Source organism: Pagrus major, chromosome 6, assembly GCF_040436345.1.
Source record: "Pagrus major chromosome 6, Pma_NU_1.0".
Lineage (NCBI taxonomy): Eukaryota > Metazoa > Chordata > Actinopteri > Spariformes > Sparidae > Pagrus > Pagrus major.
In genome coordinates, this window is record NC_133220.1 from 28,767,889 (window position 1) to 28,783,408 (window position 15,520).

General features: G+C 40.7%; 2 protein-coding genes across 2 annotated transcripts; one reads left to right on the forward strand and one right to left on the reverse strand.

The window, feature by feature from the left end:
* Window positions 1-456: 456 nt before the first annotated feature.
* Window positions 457-5,758, reverse strand: LOC140998718 (potassium channel subfamily K member 15-like). The gene is made up of 3 exons (XM_073469077.1): window positions 5,476-5,758; window positions 841-1,418; window positions 457-708 (listed from the first exon to the last, which is right to left on the reverse strand). The coding sequence occupies exons 1-3, from the start codon at window positions 5,756-5,758 to the stop codon at window positions 457-459; spliced, it is 1,113 nt and encodes a 370-aa protein (XP_073325178.1).
* Window positions 5,759-11,263: 5,505 nt separating this feature from the next.
* Window positions 11,264-15,314, forward strand: LOC140998701 (opioid growth factor receptor-like). The gene is made up of 8 exons (XM_073469059.1): window positions 11,264-11,779; window positions 12,556-12,618; window positions 12,774-12,806; window positions 12,894-12,948; window positions 13,310-13,388; window positions 13,471-13,537; window positions 13,630-13,778; window positions 13,876-15,314. Exons 1-8 carry the CDS (start codon window positions 11,291-11,293, stop codon window positions 14,180-14,182), a joined length of 1,242 nt encoding a protein of 413 aa, XP_073325160.1. The 5' UTR covers window positions 11,264-11,290; the 3' UTR covers window positions 14,183-15,314.
* Window positions 15,315-15,520: the final 206 nt, after the last annotated feature.

Sequence of the window (15,520 nt, forward strand, 5' to 3'; positions counted from 1 at the left end):
CAAGGGAACCAGCCAGAGCGACAGAGTGTACATTCCTATTAGAAGACACCGATAACTACTGAGCGGAAATAACTGAAGGTCACAGGTGACACTGCTGCAGCGCGTCTGACACCTAAAATATTAATGCAGATAACCCCACCTTTCTCAGGTACGTGTCGCATTTTCTGCTAGTTGCTCACACATTTCCTGACAAAAAAAACTTTTATAAAACACACAAGGCAATAGTGGAAAAACATGATGTTATATAAGTCACATACTTTTACACATTTAACTTTAGCAGTAATATTTAATGTAGAAAAATACATTACAACTGTTTTTTATGCTACATTTTTTCTGCTAGCAAGTAATATACATTCATGACTAGGAATGCAAAATCAGAGGGTTTTGTCTTCTTCTATGGTGTGTACAAAAAGTCCAAAACAAATGTCACTTAGACATAAGTAAAAAGTTCAGGCACTATAATGACTTCCTCCTTGTGTGGGTGTTGTTCTTGCCCAGGGGGGGCACTCCGCTGCCGGGGGAGGCCTGTGATGACCCGGTGCAGGAGCTACATGAGGCCTGGTCCACCCTGTAAGAGATGGAGTTATAAAAGACGGGGTTGCTGTGGCCACCTGCCTCATCATGGTGAGGTGGAGATGGGTTGTCGTAAATGTCCCGGCTACAGCACATGCAGCAGAATAAGGCCCTGAGTTTGCTGGGCTCAGACAGCTTTGAGTGCTCAGATAAAACACGTCTGCGCTCCTCTACAGGAGAGGGGAGGAGATTCATACAGCTGGTGCCCCCCTCCATGGGAAGGCTCAGGTTGCACAAGCTGCTGCGTACGTCTTCTTTATATGCAGCATCAGCAGTTTCTGCTGCAGCCTCTGACACCTCCCTATCCCCCTGCATGTCCTTAGGTTGACTTCCCCGCTCCTCTGCCCCGGCCTCAGGCCTCCCGTCAGGCTCCTCTGTGCTGACAGTGAGAAACCTTAGGACCACCAGGTTAAGAAAAGCCCCAATTACTGTCAGCCCGACCAAAATGTACATAAAGCTGAATGCAACATAGGGGGGTCGCTTCTGGAGAGCATCTTTCTTCTGCAGCGCCACAAAATCGCCAAAACCAATGGTGGTGAGCGTGATGAAGCAGTAGTAGTAGGCATTGAAGAAAGTCCAGCCCTCAAAGTGGGAGAAGGCTGCGGCGCCGATACACAGCGTGCTCATGCATGACAGCAGACCTACCAGGACCATGTTCCCCATGGACACCTCCGTCTTCTGTAAGCCCAGGCCTTGCTTGGCTCTACGCAGGAGGTAGCGGACTAAAGTGTTGATCCTCTCGCCCAGGCTCTGGAACATGACCAGTGTCAGAGGGATGCCCAAGACAGCGTAAAACATACAGAAGGTCTTGCCAGCATCAGTGCGTGGTGTAGCGTGGCCATAACCTACAAAGTCACAGTATAGTGCAGGTCACATAATGTGTCTATAAAGATTCAGTCATCAAGATTACTGCTTTATTACACACTGCAAGGCTACATTGCTTAATATTAAAACTCCTGCACACCCATACACGTTTTTAAACATTTTTAAACATTAGTGGCGTCCTCCGAGGCTGAGCTGTAATGTTAGTTTAGTTAGCTTCATGAACTAGCCTCTCGTCCATGAGTAGATGCACGCCTCCTCCTGCACAGTGATATGGTTGGCGTCCTCAAACAAGTTCTAATCAGACAAAAGAAGTGAAAACACATGAGCGGGTGGACCATGGGTGTGTGGGGTCTGATAAAACTGGCCAGGAAACATGACACAGGAGAAATTTCCTTTCAACTTTATATCTTTGTCTTAGTTCATTAGCTAAGTGGTCCTGATTCTGTCATATTCCTCTGCTCACAAGGACTTAGTGACCCATCTCAATACTACCAACAGTGATGGTCCTAATTTGCAAAAAGAGACCCACATTGATTCAGGTATATGAAAAGTTGAATAAACTGATCAATGTTTGCAAGTCGTATTTGATTTATGCAGACGTGTCAGTCTTTGCCAGATGTAATTGTTTTATTGGGTCAGTTCATATTTTCTCATAGTGTCGTTTTCGGCCACAAACACAGTGGAGCATATAGCAGCTGAAAAGTCAGATATTTCCCTGAGGAGCTGGTAGGGACTGAAAACAGAGCTACAATAGAGTGAATACTGGAAATACATTTGTCAAGTGGCCAAAAAAGGACTCCAAATGAATGACAATGACAGAAAAGTCATATACTTTCAAGTTGATTTTATCAAGTCAACTTAAGTACAGTTCAAGTATATTTCCAGAGTTTATGGAGTAAGCACACTAATATCAGTTTACTTGTAGTACTAGTTCTTGGGACTAATTTGGCCCATTTTTACAGAGTATACGTCTATATTACAGAAGTATATATTACTATACTATCCCAAGTACATCTCGAATATAAAGTTAAGTACAATTGGGTACATGTTAGACTTTTCTGTACTTGTCAGTATGAACCAAGTATACTACAGTTCAGATTCAAGTACTGTATATCTCTGCTTAGTACATAAAAAGTCAACTTAAAGCATGCCCTCTTATTTGTAGTTTTAAGAAATCTGTTAATAGCACACTTGAATAAATTACTGTTTTGTAAGTGTTTTCAGTTATACAAGAACAAGTGCATGTTTTTAGTAAGTCTCTGTTCCTGAGTCTGGATCTGGGCACTAGCGGCGGTTTTTAGACCACTTCTTCTTTTTCTTCTTGTCGATCTGGCTCTCGAGATCTTCTAGCTGGGTCTTCATGGAGCTCTCTTCCTCCTCCCACTCCTCCTCCTCCTTTTCCTGGAGAGTCTTCTTGAGGCCATCAGTGGCTTGAAGGAGGGATGTCTTGTCCTCCTGCCACTCAATACGATGGCTCTCCAACTGCTGCTCGCTGTTTTGAAGAGCAGTCAGGAGGATGTTGTTCTCCTGTTCCTGCTTGTCAAGCTGAGCCACATGAAGAGCTCTGGATTTATCCCCCTCTTCAAGCAGGGGGGGGTTTCCCTGCTGCCAGTGGAGGCGCTCTGTCTCCAGATGATGAAAAAACTTCCTGGTCTCCGCTTTATGTTCTTCGAGCTGGACGCGAAGAGAAGCCTTGGTTCTTTCCACAGTCTTTCTTAGCGTCCTCCTGTCTTAGAAGAGCGTTGTTGATCTTGCTCAGTTTGTGCTGCAGCTTGTGAGCTTGAGCCTTCTTAAATAAAAGATCATCCTCCAGCTCTGCAGCTTTTCTGAGATTTTCCTGCAGTGATGTAGGCCTACTTCAGCAGTTTGTTTGATAACAGAGATTTCTCTTTTTAAAGGATCCATCATGTTTGGAAATATCTCATTCCACTCTCATCACTCCCTGGACCCTGAACATAGCCTTTTTATCTGACCTTGACTCATTCTGACACAGGCTGTTTCCATTCCCTGCCCATCCCGTTGTTTTGAGACCAACATTGATATTTTATAACTACCTACTTGTTTCCATGTGCCTCTTTCTTATTAAGCATTGCGTAAGATTTTGTCCCTGACTGTATAAATTCCTGTGTACTTCACTAACTTGCTGAACTGGACTCCACTTGGTTCTCAATTGATCACAACAAGTCATAAAAACAACAATTGCCCCTGCACACCAGCAAAGATCCTAGGAGACAGAAAAAATGTTTTTAAAAAGTACAATAAAAACAATGAAAACAAAAACATCATCTAGAAGCTTTATGTAAACTACTGTGCTTTCCTCTCTGTAGATCGACCCTGAATGAAGACCACTGAGCACTAAAATCTCACACAGACCAGCAGTGATCAACACTTCCTCTACTGATGATGACATACAAGTGTCAACAAACTCATTCCTCTCCATTACCTCTACTTCCAATGTCGCTTTTTTTCATCACTTGTCACTTTAACTTGCCATTTACTGCACAGAATGTATAGACACTATAATATTCATATAACAATTGCAGTTACCTCCTTTTTTATTTTATTCTATTTTTATGTATATTTATCTTTATTTATCTATCCTAGTTACATTTTCATTTGTGCTTCCTACTTGGTCCTTTCTCTTTGTGCTGCTGCAACACTCCAATTTCCCGTCTGGGGATCAATAAAGCATTTTCCTTACCTTATCCTATCTTAATATTTAAATTTATTAACTTTATTAAGTATATCTTGATCAAAAGATTAAAGGTCCACTTTGTAAGAAAAGGTGATTCTTCAGTCTCATTCCTAACTCGTAGGACGGGTCAGCCGCCATCCCCCAGCGAGTTGGGAATGAGACTCAAAAATCAATTTTCTCACAAATTGGACCTTCGATTTTTCTGTATACTTGTCAGTAGATACACTTAAGTATAACTTTAGAAAGTACATCTCTGATAATTAGGCTACATAAAAAGTAAACTTAAAAGCATACTCTTACTATTGTTTTAAAAAAGTTGCACACTTGAACAAAATATTTTTTTGTAAGAGCTGTAACTGCTTGATGTGTAAATATGCAACTGTTTCCTGTCATCATGACGACATTTAGATGCATTATGCAAAACGTAGATAAGAACATGGAGATACCTGAGTAACAATCACCCTCTGAAGAGCTCAAATGGAAGCTGTTAGTTTCGTCCTCTGTGGAGCCCACAGGCTGTGCTCTGCTGAATTTCCTGGATTCTAACAGTGAGTCCATAAAAATTAGTAAAAATGACTGCACCCCGACAGTATTTGGTGTAGTTGTCTGCCCTCCATATATACGCTCACTCTGTTCAATTCATATTTTCATCAGAGTACAGCTAAACAGGCCGACAATAGACAGACCTACCATCACAAGCCTCATCAGGACCCTGACATGTTTACACTGCAAGCTACTGTCACATGTGTCTGCTTTGAAGTCTGAGTTTGGTCTTTTTTAATCATACTACTTTAAATTAGTTAGGGATATTTTAGTGTTTTAACTGATTGTTCATTCTGTGACATGACACATGAAGTTTTAATTTGTGTTCTGTGAATATTTTTGGTCCTGGCGACACGTTTCATTCCACTTTTTTTGCACATCCATGCACATGCATATATGCACCCATATCTCACTATCCCTGACTCCCTGAGTAGTGTATTACAAGTAAGAAACACCTTCCATTCATTTTTCCCACTTATTTTGAAGGTGACATTTCTTCCAGTGTACTAGGCTACCTGTCAACCCTACAGTGGGTAATGTTTCACACCAAAAGAGAGTTTTTGGTGGAATATCCCTTAAAGTAATTTTACATGTCACAGTGCTGGTCATTAAGTTATCGTTTATTGTTTACACGGTGTTAATCGGTGGGAAATCATCCAATGACAACAGCATCTGTATTTTCTATTTGTAAAGTCACAGGCAATGCATGAGGACCCATTGTAGTAAGTTTCCCTGCTCTGCTCCAAAGTGAACCATCAATCTGGGGCCCTGTGACACAGCTCCAACTTTTTTTGTGTTTGTTGTCAGTTAAGAAGCAACTACGGGTAAATCTTACTTACCGATCGTGGTGATAACCGTGATGGCAAAGTAAAAGGAGCCGGTGAACTTCCACTGCCTCCCGGCGCGGTGCGGCTCCGCCAGGAGGACCACTCTCTCGATCTCCCTGTAGTCATCCTCCGTGAAGCCGTACTTCTTCTTTAGCTCGTTCAGCTTCTGCTCCAGCGCCTTTTTCTTTGAACTCTCACTGTCCGACTCCAGCGCGTCAAACACGGCGGCTCCTACGAGCAGGTAGAAGACGATGGAGAGGATGAGACACAGCGTCCTGATGTTCTGCGTCTTCATCCTCAACTCTGAGTGCGCGCTGAGCGGAGGGAGGGAGGAGGAGGCGGGAGGCAGGGTGCTGCTCTCAGAGACAGACGCACAAGAGCATCATCCATCCAACATGTTGGAGTGGTGAGGCCCCTCTGCCCTGCTAGGATTACAACATAACAATATATGTGGCGGGTTGAAATTGTAGCCTGTTCTGTTGTGCATCCAAGTGTCTGCATAAGTTACCTGAGCTCAGGAGCTGGCAGCACTTTGACTTTCCACAGGATGATAGTTAAAGGTGCCCACACAGCATCACTGACCTTAAAGTATCTGGTGTGCAGGCTCATGTGATCCTGTCTTTTACAGGTGCTCACACACAGGTGTGAACAAATATCAGTCCAGTCCCAATGCACTCAAAACATGTTGCAGAATGATGTTTGTGCTGAGTTTGACACTGTGTGTTGTTTTTACATTTATGCGCATTTATGCTCTGAGTTTAAAGGATAGTTAACCAAAAAATGAAAAAGTAGTCATTATCTTTTCACCACCCCTGCCGATGGAAAGTCAGGTGTTTTGTCTTCAAAATAAAACATTTCGCTTCACAGCAAAACAGCATTGCTGCATTATCCTGAACATCTGAAGTAGATGGGGACTTGATTTAAAATGTTTAAAAAACAGCCAAAAACAAAATAAAATGGCTCCATACAGCTCGTCCAGCACAATCCAAGTCTCTGGAGGCCCCAAGATCCCAAATTGATTTGAAAAGATGTTATTTGCACCCTCAATGTGCAGTCGAGCTTGTGTTTATATTCCGTTTTTAAAACAAGTCCCCATCTACTTCAGTTGTTTAGGAGAATACTGCAACGCTGTCAAGCTGTGAAGCTCCAGAAATGTTTCGTGGACTACGAAACTTCACCTGACTTTCCATCAGCATGTGGGTGAGTAGATGATGACTATATTTTCATTTTTGGGTGAACTTTTCCTTTAAGACTAGAGTGCACAACCATGGCTTTGTGACAACACAGCTGCCATCAGTGGTCTAATATGCAGCTTAAGAAAGTGTGATGTGAAAACCTGAAGGCTCCGGTGACTTTTCAGTGAAGTAGGAGACATCTTGTGTCCAGCATTTAAACTATTCAGTTGAACATTTGCATACACACTCCTGACACTCCATCCGTTATTTTTCAACATTCTTTACCTTATTTGTCATCCTCATTCTTAGCTGTATGTCTGTTTTCCTCCCATGTCACATGTGACTCTGATTTTGATTGCTTTCCACTCCATCAAATAAGGAATCCAATGTTCTTGTAGTCGCTCATAGAGCTCTACATGGTCACACACCTACCTACATCAGAGATCTGCTGCAGCCAACAGAAGCTCCTTAGGGTTGCCTTAGTGCAATTTTTTCTATTTTCTGTTTTATTTTCCCCTGCTTCTATTGTGTTTACATTATTTAAATCAGAGACACACATTATTTGAATCAGAGGTTGCTGTGTAATGTCATAAAACATGTTTGATGTGGGTTCTTGTTGGATAATATGGCATATTGCGATTTGATTGATTAAAAAAAAACAATATATTGCATTATTGCAAATAACGAAATATATAAGTAAAATGAACATTTCCTCTTCTTATCCAATTTATATGTGCACGTGAGTGTGCATGCTTGTACATTGTAATGTTATATTCATGGTATTTGGTCGTGGTATTGGTATGGTAAAAGGATTGTCAGTGCTTCACAGTTCTGAGAGTTTTGCAAAACTGAATAAGGAAGAAAAATGTAAATAATGATTTTAAGTAAGCAGAAATAAATCAGTGCAGGCTGGATATCAAAGATTTTCACAGCCACTTTATTCCAAATCGGACTTATTTCTTTTCCGTACGTTTACAGGGCTGCCACAGAAAAATAAAATGTGTTGCAGATCTTCTCCCAGCTGTGAATCACTGACCCGGTGTTTGGAGAGGTCTGGGATACACAAGTGTCAGAGTGTCTGTGTGTGTGTGTTGTGTCTCTGGCTGCAGAAACAGCTGGCCTTTACAGACTGTACGCTCTTGATTATTTTGCCCTGTGAAGCGTTCATGTGCAGAGTATTCACAATGCGCTCGGCTAAAGTATTACTCTGAGCGATGAAGCATTAGCCGGTGGCGGCGCTGACCTTTATCAAGCACACTTAGTCGCTGAGTGATCCAGCGAGCCTTCATCATTAACTAAGTCCAACACACAGACTGAGTGAGAAAGTGGAGATGATTTGTGTATCAGCGCAGCAAAACAGAGGCCTGCTTCGTGGAGCCTCACTGAGGTTTTCAGTGGCATCTGGTGGGCTCTTGCTCAGTGTCATGCTAATTGGGTTCACAGCACAGCAACCAGAAAATAGGCTGTCTGCTGTAGCTCCATGCCGCAAGTTATTTCACTTTCATATCCTGCGTGAAGCTCCCATCTATTTCAGGAGGGCATTCCAATTTGTGGGGCCTATTCATGCACTAAAGCAGGCCATAAAGAGCCCGAGATCTGTCATTAAAATCCACATTTATTGCCTCCATTCCATATAGAACATATGGCTATCTCCACACTGTGTTTATATCTTCCAGAGACGGCGCAGGACCTTATCCTGCTTTAGTAAGCACAAATGAATCCACTGTCTGCTGCTGAGCAGATGTGAACACGCAGACGCGTCTTGATTTTCTCCACTGGAACTGAGAGCAATTATCTCCTTTTGAAAGGAGTCCCTGAGAGATAACAGCCCCGCCAGAGTCCACTCATTGAGAGCATACAGTGCTTACATCAGTATTATTCAACATCAACCCCTTATGTTAATTTTACATTGTATGTGGGAAACAAATAAGCCACAGAAGAAGTTTAAAAAGTCATACTTAGAAACATCAATTCAGCTGTGTATTGTGCAATGACCACAAAGGAGAAGTGACGTGTTTTTAATAAGGATCCTGTGGTTTAACAACTCTTTAGTCATGAAGTTATGATGCTCGTGTTATCTGATGTCCTCATCTCATATCTTTCTGTTCTACACAATGATGCATAAAGCCCTTTATCGCCCACAGGAAGGCATTAAGGGGCAGGATGTCCACTGACTGGAGTTAAGACACTCATCTGTCCAAGTGCCATCAACGTTGAAAATGAGGAGGGGGGAAATACACTGCAAACATGAGGCTATCTTTACACTGATAACAGCAGGTAGAAATAAAAAGACGGTCGTTAGATGATCATTTAGTGCAGAGACCAGGTGTATTTTTATCATCAAAACAACATTTAAACAGGCCTGTTTAATTAAAAATGCTTTGTATGAACTTGCAGGCTATTGTCGTGAGTGTGATAGAGGGCAACAGGCTTGAACTTTGCAGCCAGTCGTTTGAGCCTTATTAGCCAAAAGGGCAGAGACATCATCTTTAATTCCTCTACATCACCTTCAGAGAGACGTGCCTCGTTCTGGTGAAGGCACCTGTTGAGTGGATGGTTGTGGCAACAGAAACAAAGTGTGTGGGTTGTTTTTTGGGGTTAAATTATATAGATCAGTTATTATAAATGTTATTATGTTAAATTACTGTTTTCTCAAACAGTAAATTTCAGCTGACTGCAGCTTTTTTGCTTTGAAGTTGTAGTCACTGTGTCATTTTCTGTACAAGATTTAACACACTTAACATTTTTATGTTAAGAGTTAACATAAAAATCTGTCTATGTTTTGACACCAGGGTCATTTTTTTCCTGAAAATGTTCTGATAAGTAGACTACCTTTGGCTTTGATGCCCACAATTTAGAGTATTAATAAGTAAGTTGAATAGGAAAAAAATGGAAAAGGAGTCAAAAACTACAGATTCTTTGTAGATATATGCTCATGTTTAATTAAAGAATGAGCACTAACCTGGAAAGGTCAGAAAACTCACATGACTGTTCTATAAGTCAAAGAGAGTCAGCTGGAAAAGGTGCTCACCCAAGTCAATTAAAATAATCATCATATAACAATAGTATGTGAATAACATTTGAGGCTCAATTGTAAAATTCTTTGACTGTGGTTCAAATGAACTTGACAATTCACTTCACATGTGAAACAACAACACTCATTAATCCTTAATTTACTGCTGAAAATACAGAAAATATCTTCATCTGAATCGAGAAATTTGGAATGTTAGCCAGTGATTAATTAATATTTCAAAATCCTTAAACATTAAGTAGGATTTGGTGGGATTAGTTGCATTAATGCACACATGAATTTGAAATATTTGACAAATCCATTAATTAGGTTATCAGATAAAGGTGATGTTGCAATTGGGATTTTGTTCTGTATTGTTCCAATGTTCAGATTTTCAATAGCGTCCCATATTTGGGGTTGTTATAGTGAGGAGTTTTTCATAGGTTTTCTGCAGAGGGGTAAAAACCACTTGACATTCTAGGTAACCCTTAATTTGTACCTACATTTATTAATTAGTGTGCAAATTCACACGCCTCAAATGTAGGCTTAATTAATGAATAGATAAATGGGTTTTTAACATTTTCAAAGGATTATCTACACAAATTAAGGTGTTAAAAACTCCATAAAAATAACCCTTAATTGAAAAATGAAAGTTTTTAAGTTTGTAAGGGAAAGCTTTTGGTGCAGATAGCAAATTCTTTTAAAAACACTTCAAAATATTGCTTTCCATTAACATATCCACCAGTTACCTATCCAATTAAGTTTCAATAGAACGCCTTGCTTAGATTTAAATTAGGTCTGAGTACACATCTGTTGATTGTCCTGATGAAATGACCCTGGATGCAGTCATGGCTGCTCATATTTCTCACTCCCTTTGCTGATTGACTTATCTTGAGGCATTACATTTTGTAGTCATGTGTTTTTCGGTCACTGCCCCAGTGTCGTGAGGTAAGTTTCGTTGATATCTTTAAATGATGGCGTTTATGTCGCGATCTGACTTTAACAGTTAAAGGATAAGTTTGCCTGAAAATGAAAATTCTGTCACTATCTACTTGCCCTCACGCTGACGGAGAGTCGGGTGACATTTCGTAGTCCGTAATACATTTCTGGAGCTTCACACAAATTATCCTGAAAAAATGAAGTAGATGGGGACTTTTTTTAAAAAACGTTAAAAAACACAAAAACAAAAACAGCCCAACAAAACATAAAATGGCTCCACACAGCTTGTCAGTGTGTTCCACTGGCATTCGGGTGAGTGGATCATGACTGAATTTTCATTTTTGGGTGAACTTGTCCTTTAAGACCCCTCATGTTGCCCTGTGTTTGGCCTACAGCCTGCTTGGACACACATTTGACCTTGTGACAGTTTGACCCTAAAGTTATTTATATGCTGTTAAAACAACAAGACCTCACCTCTTAATGTTCATTATCTCTAACATCGTCACTTTTCAGCCATGATATTATTATCTCTGCTTGTTTCTGCTCCAATCACAAGACAACAACATGACCCTGATGATGTAACTATCCTATTTGTGGGTGTTGGTTGTCTCTGGTTAGGTTTCTATTTTCTGTAAAGGCTGTAACGGCAGCTCGAGTTAAAGTGAAAGTGAAACAGACTGGTTGTTCAGGACAGTGCGCTCTTATGGGGACCCTGTCAGTGCTGTACGGCCTTGGCAGGCACGTTGTTTCCCTGATGGCCTGGTACACCCCGACCCGCCTGTATCCACTGTTACAGTGGCTGTGGGACAGATTCTTAATCTTAGGGCGCTGCGTTCAACTCATATTTCGTCCAGTGATCTCGTTTATTGCAGCATTAGGCTGGCGAAAAGATGGCGGAAGAAGCATAGAAGAGCCTGTAATAAGCGACGACGAGGACGAAGGTCCGGTGAAAGTGTTCCCAGAGCAGGTCAGACCCCCTGGCTGTGAGCCGGGGCCTGGGGACAGCCGGGGGAGGGCCGGAGCCTCCGACGGAGAGCTGACAGATGACGAGAGTGAGGATGAGGACGACGGGAAGTATAGAGTCGAGACCACAGATGACTTGTACTGTGGCTATGATTCAACGTGGGAGACTGAGGAGAACCAGAGGAGCCCACCCAGGGGCCCCAACAGGCGGTCAGCAGCGTCCAGATCAGTGAGTACACCACAGGCCCGCAGCATGCACAGCTCAGGCCTGCTTTCACTTTAGGACTGAGTAATGTGCTGTCTGTGGGTCAAAGGTGTGTCTGTTTACGATCTTATGGTGACTTTATCATTAGATTATATGATGAAAATGACTTTACTGCAATTTAAGGACAGTTGTCACATTTTTTTTATACCTTGATGACTACTCAGAATTCACTGCAGTGTTTGTTGTTAGACCTAATATAACTACTATATAAGTACTCCATCTGCAGGAGAACCACTGTACATACTGTCGGGTAGTTTCATCTAAAACAATGCATCATCTTCTATAAAGTCATCATATGTTTGTACAGCCTGTTTTCAGCTTTGTGACGATGCATTTTCCAGCTAATCCACGAGGGTTTTTAAATAATTTATTTTGCTTAAGATGTAGGAGAATTTTCTCTACTCATGAAGGAACACTTCATCCGTCAGGTTATCAGAAAAATTCAAATTCACCAGACTTAACAATGCAGCATGTTTTTTCACTGAACAGGACAGGTATGAAAAATGTTAATCTGAAAAGACACTAGTTACTAAAGCTGTCAGAAAAACATAGTGAAGTAAAAGTACAGTATTTGCCTCTGAGATGTAGTGGAATAGAGGTATAAAGTTGCATAAAATGGAAAGTATAAGAACCTCAAAATTGTACTTAAGTACACAACAGTACATGTACTTAGTTACATTTCCACCACCACTAAATACTAAATGTCTTGAGTTTAAACTGACTTATCTTCTATTCACCAGTACAAGTTCAGCAGATTTGAAAGTGCCGCAAAAGACATGCAGAACTACAGGCATGACTACCCTGTAAGTTTTACACACACACACACACACACACACACACACACACACACACACACACACGCAGCCTACAGTGCTCTCTGCAAACACACTCTGTCCCATGTTCAAGCCTAAGCCATGTACACAAAGATTCAAAGATGTTCTTTTATGTCTCCCCACAGAACAGGCCACAACGCTGGACAAGACCAGCATCTGTAAGTACACTGACTCATATGACATGCTTATTAATATAAAACCAAAACACGTCTACATAATATGTTCTTCCACTTCTTCTTGAGCAGGATGACAAGCCTAACTTGAACTTCTACCTCGGATGGAAGCCCTCTGAACCTGATGGTGAGCCTACAGTTACAAACACACTGTGTGAAGTCCACTGACATCAATTAGATAAGCTCTTTATTTTAATTTAATTTGTCAGATCAGTGTAACTGAAATGTCAATCTTTTAAAACAAAGCAGTGTCAGCCCTAGTCACAGGTTTGATGCCACAGAGCAATTCTCCCATCTTGCTTTGTTTCATGTGAATAACTTTAAGAGGCCTGAAGGTGTAAGAGACAGTTGAGTATTTCAGCAGATAGTTTTATTTTGTGTAGCAGAAACATCTGGTACCACCACCAGGCTCAGAACCACTGGATTAATCTTGATCCGTGCAACTACATTAACATCTATTTACATATCGATTTACCTTGGGCCAACAGGTGTCTACATCAACACTTTCCACGACGAATGGACTGGAAACTATGACGCACTGGAGCATGTACACACCTACATTCAATGGTATGTCACTCGATTATCACAGATGTAATGTACAATGTTTAATTTGTTTCTACCATTTTTTAAAACATTCTTCTCTGAAAAGGTTGTTCCCACTGCAAGAACCAGGGGTGAACTATGAGGCCAGTCCCCTGACAAAAGAAGAAATTCAGGTAAACTGCTAAAAAAAAAAAAAGGTTACAAAGTACAAAGTAAAAAAAAAAAAAAAAAACATATTCTGACAGACGTTCTACCTTTGCCTCAGGGTTTTCTGAATAACAGCAGTGCGAAGGAAAATCTGCTGAAGTCCTACGTGCTCATGCTGGACTTCTATGGTATCAAGTTGTGTGATGAGGAAACAGGAGAAGTCAAGAAGGCGCACAACTGGAGAGAGAGATTCAACAACCTCGACACGTGAGCTCTGAATTTTAATCATATTGTTCGCTAAAAGGAACAGAACGCTCTCAATAATCTCCTTTCTGTTTGACTTTTTGCTGCTTGTCGTTGACAGTCACACTCACAACAACCTGCGCATCACCCGCATCTTGAAGTGCCTGGGAAACCTGGGTTACGTCCACTACCAAGCCCCCCTGGTCCAATTCTTCCTGGAGGAAACTCTCGTCAACGGACAGCTCCCAAACGTCAAGGAGAGTGTTCTCAACTACTTTGTGTTTGCTGTCCTTGATAAGAAGGAACGCAGGAATCTCCTCAAGTTTGCCTATTCAAATTATGACCGTCAAGATGAGTTTGTGTGGTGCCCAAAGAAAATTCAGAGGATTTGGTCATCTCAGGCACAGCAGGGAATGAAGAGTTTTTGAGTACTGACCATGAAGATAAAACCAAAGACCAGGCAAATACAGCTGCCAAAGAAGAATCTATCACCGTGCCCCTTAATCCATACTGAATCTATACAGTATGTCCTGCATACTAATGATCAAATATGTTGGTTTACAATGAGACTGCTGCTTTAGAATCTCACTGCCACTTAAACCTACTACATGGATTTTTTAACTGGTGGCATGGCACTAAAAGTTGGTCACCATGGTCATATTTAAGTGATTAGATACCTCATTGCTATGCATCCTGCAAACAGCTGTGTTTGCAGCTGTTACAAAGAAAATTCATATTAAAAATGCATCGCCTCTTTCTTTTACTCGCTTTCAAAACAAATGCACATGCTGGCCACATCCATATCTTTATCATTGAAGGCAATGGTGCTCATTTGTCCAGAAGTGCCACCAGAATCAGCTAAAAATTTACAACAAATTTAAGTGCCTTGTAGCTGCTTTAATCTTGACAAATAGACATCATAAAGTGTTGCCTAACATTTTATATTTATTGTTTTGTTATCCAAGATTTCATATTATGTTATGGTGTGGTGTGCATTAGTGGCACAAATGAAGGATTGTAATAATTGAGCATCTGTTTGACTGTTAATTAGCATGAAACGACTGTTCGCAATTCTGTCTGAAATCTGCCGTTTTCTCGTTTAGATGCTCTATTTTACACCAAAATGCCTTACGTTATCATAGATTCCTCACACTTGCTTTTATTCCCGTTAAGGTAATTATTTTTTTTATTAATAACTAATTAATTATTTACATTAACCTGATAAGATTCACATAACATTTTTGTCAGTTTATGGTCAAAGTAATGTAAAATAGTAGTTCTGTACTGGTAATGTTGCATTTCAGGGTTGATTATCACTGAAAGAATAAGGTGCATTCTACTCTGAGTTTTATGTTGGGAACTTACATCAGTGGTTAACTGCAGTAAAGTGACTAAATGGTAAAGAAGTAAGAGATACTGGGTTTTTTTGTTTTGCTTTTTAAATTTTGAATGATGTTAAAAAAAAATATATAAGTTGTAATATCTTTTCTGACACAACATGTTTGTCAAATACTTTTTGATTGTTCTTAGAAATAAAAAATTAGTCATTTGGTTCCAAAATCATTTCTCAGTGGTTTGTGTGACTTGTGCTTTGATAAATGTGGATATGCAGTGTATGGATGCCCAATGATGCCAAAGAGTCAGCTAAGTATGTACTATTTTGGTAGTACTGCAAAAGCAACCCTGGTATTGGCCTAACTGAGATGTCATGTGACTTCTTACCAGCCAGAATTAACTCTTCTATGCTTGTATTACTCAGCAACAAT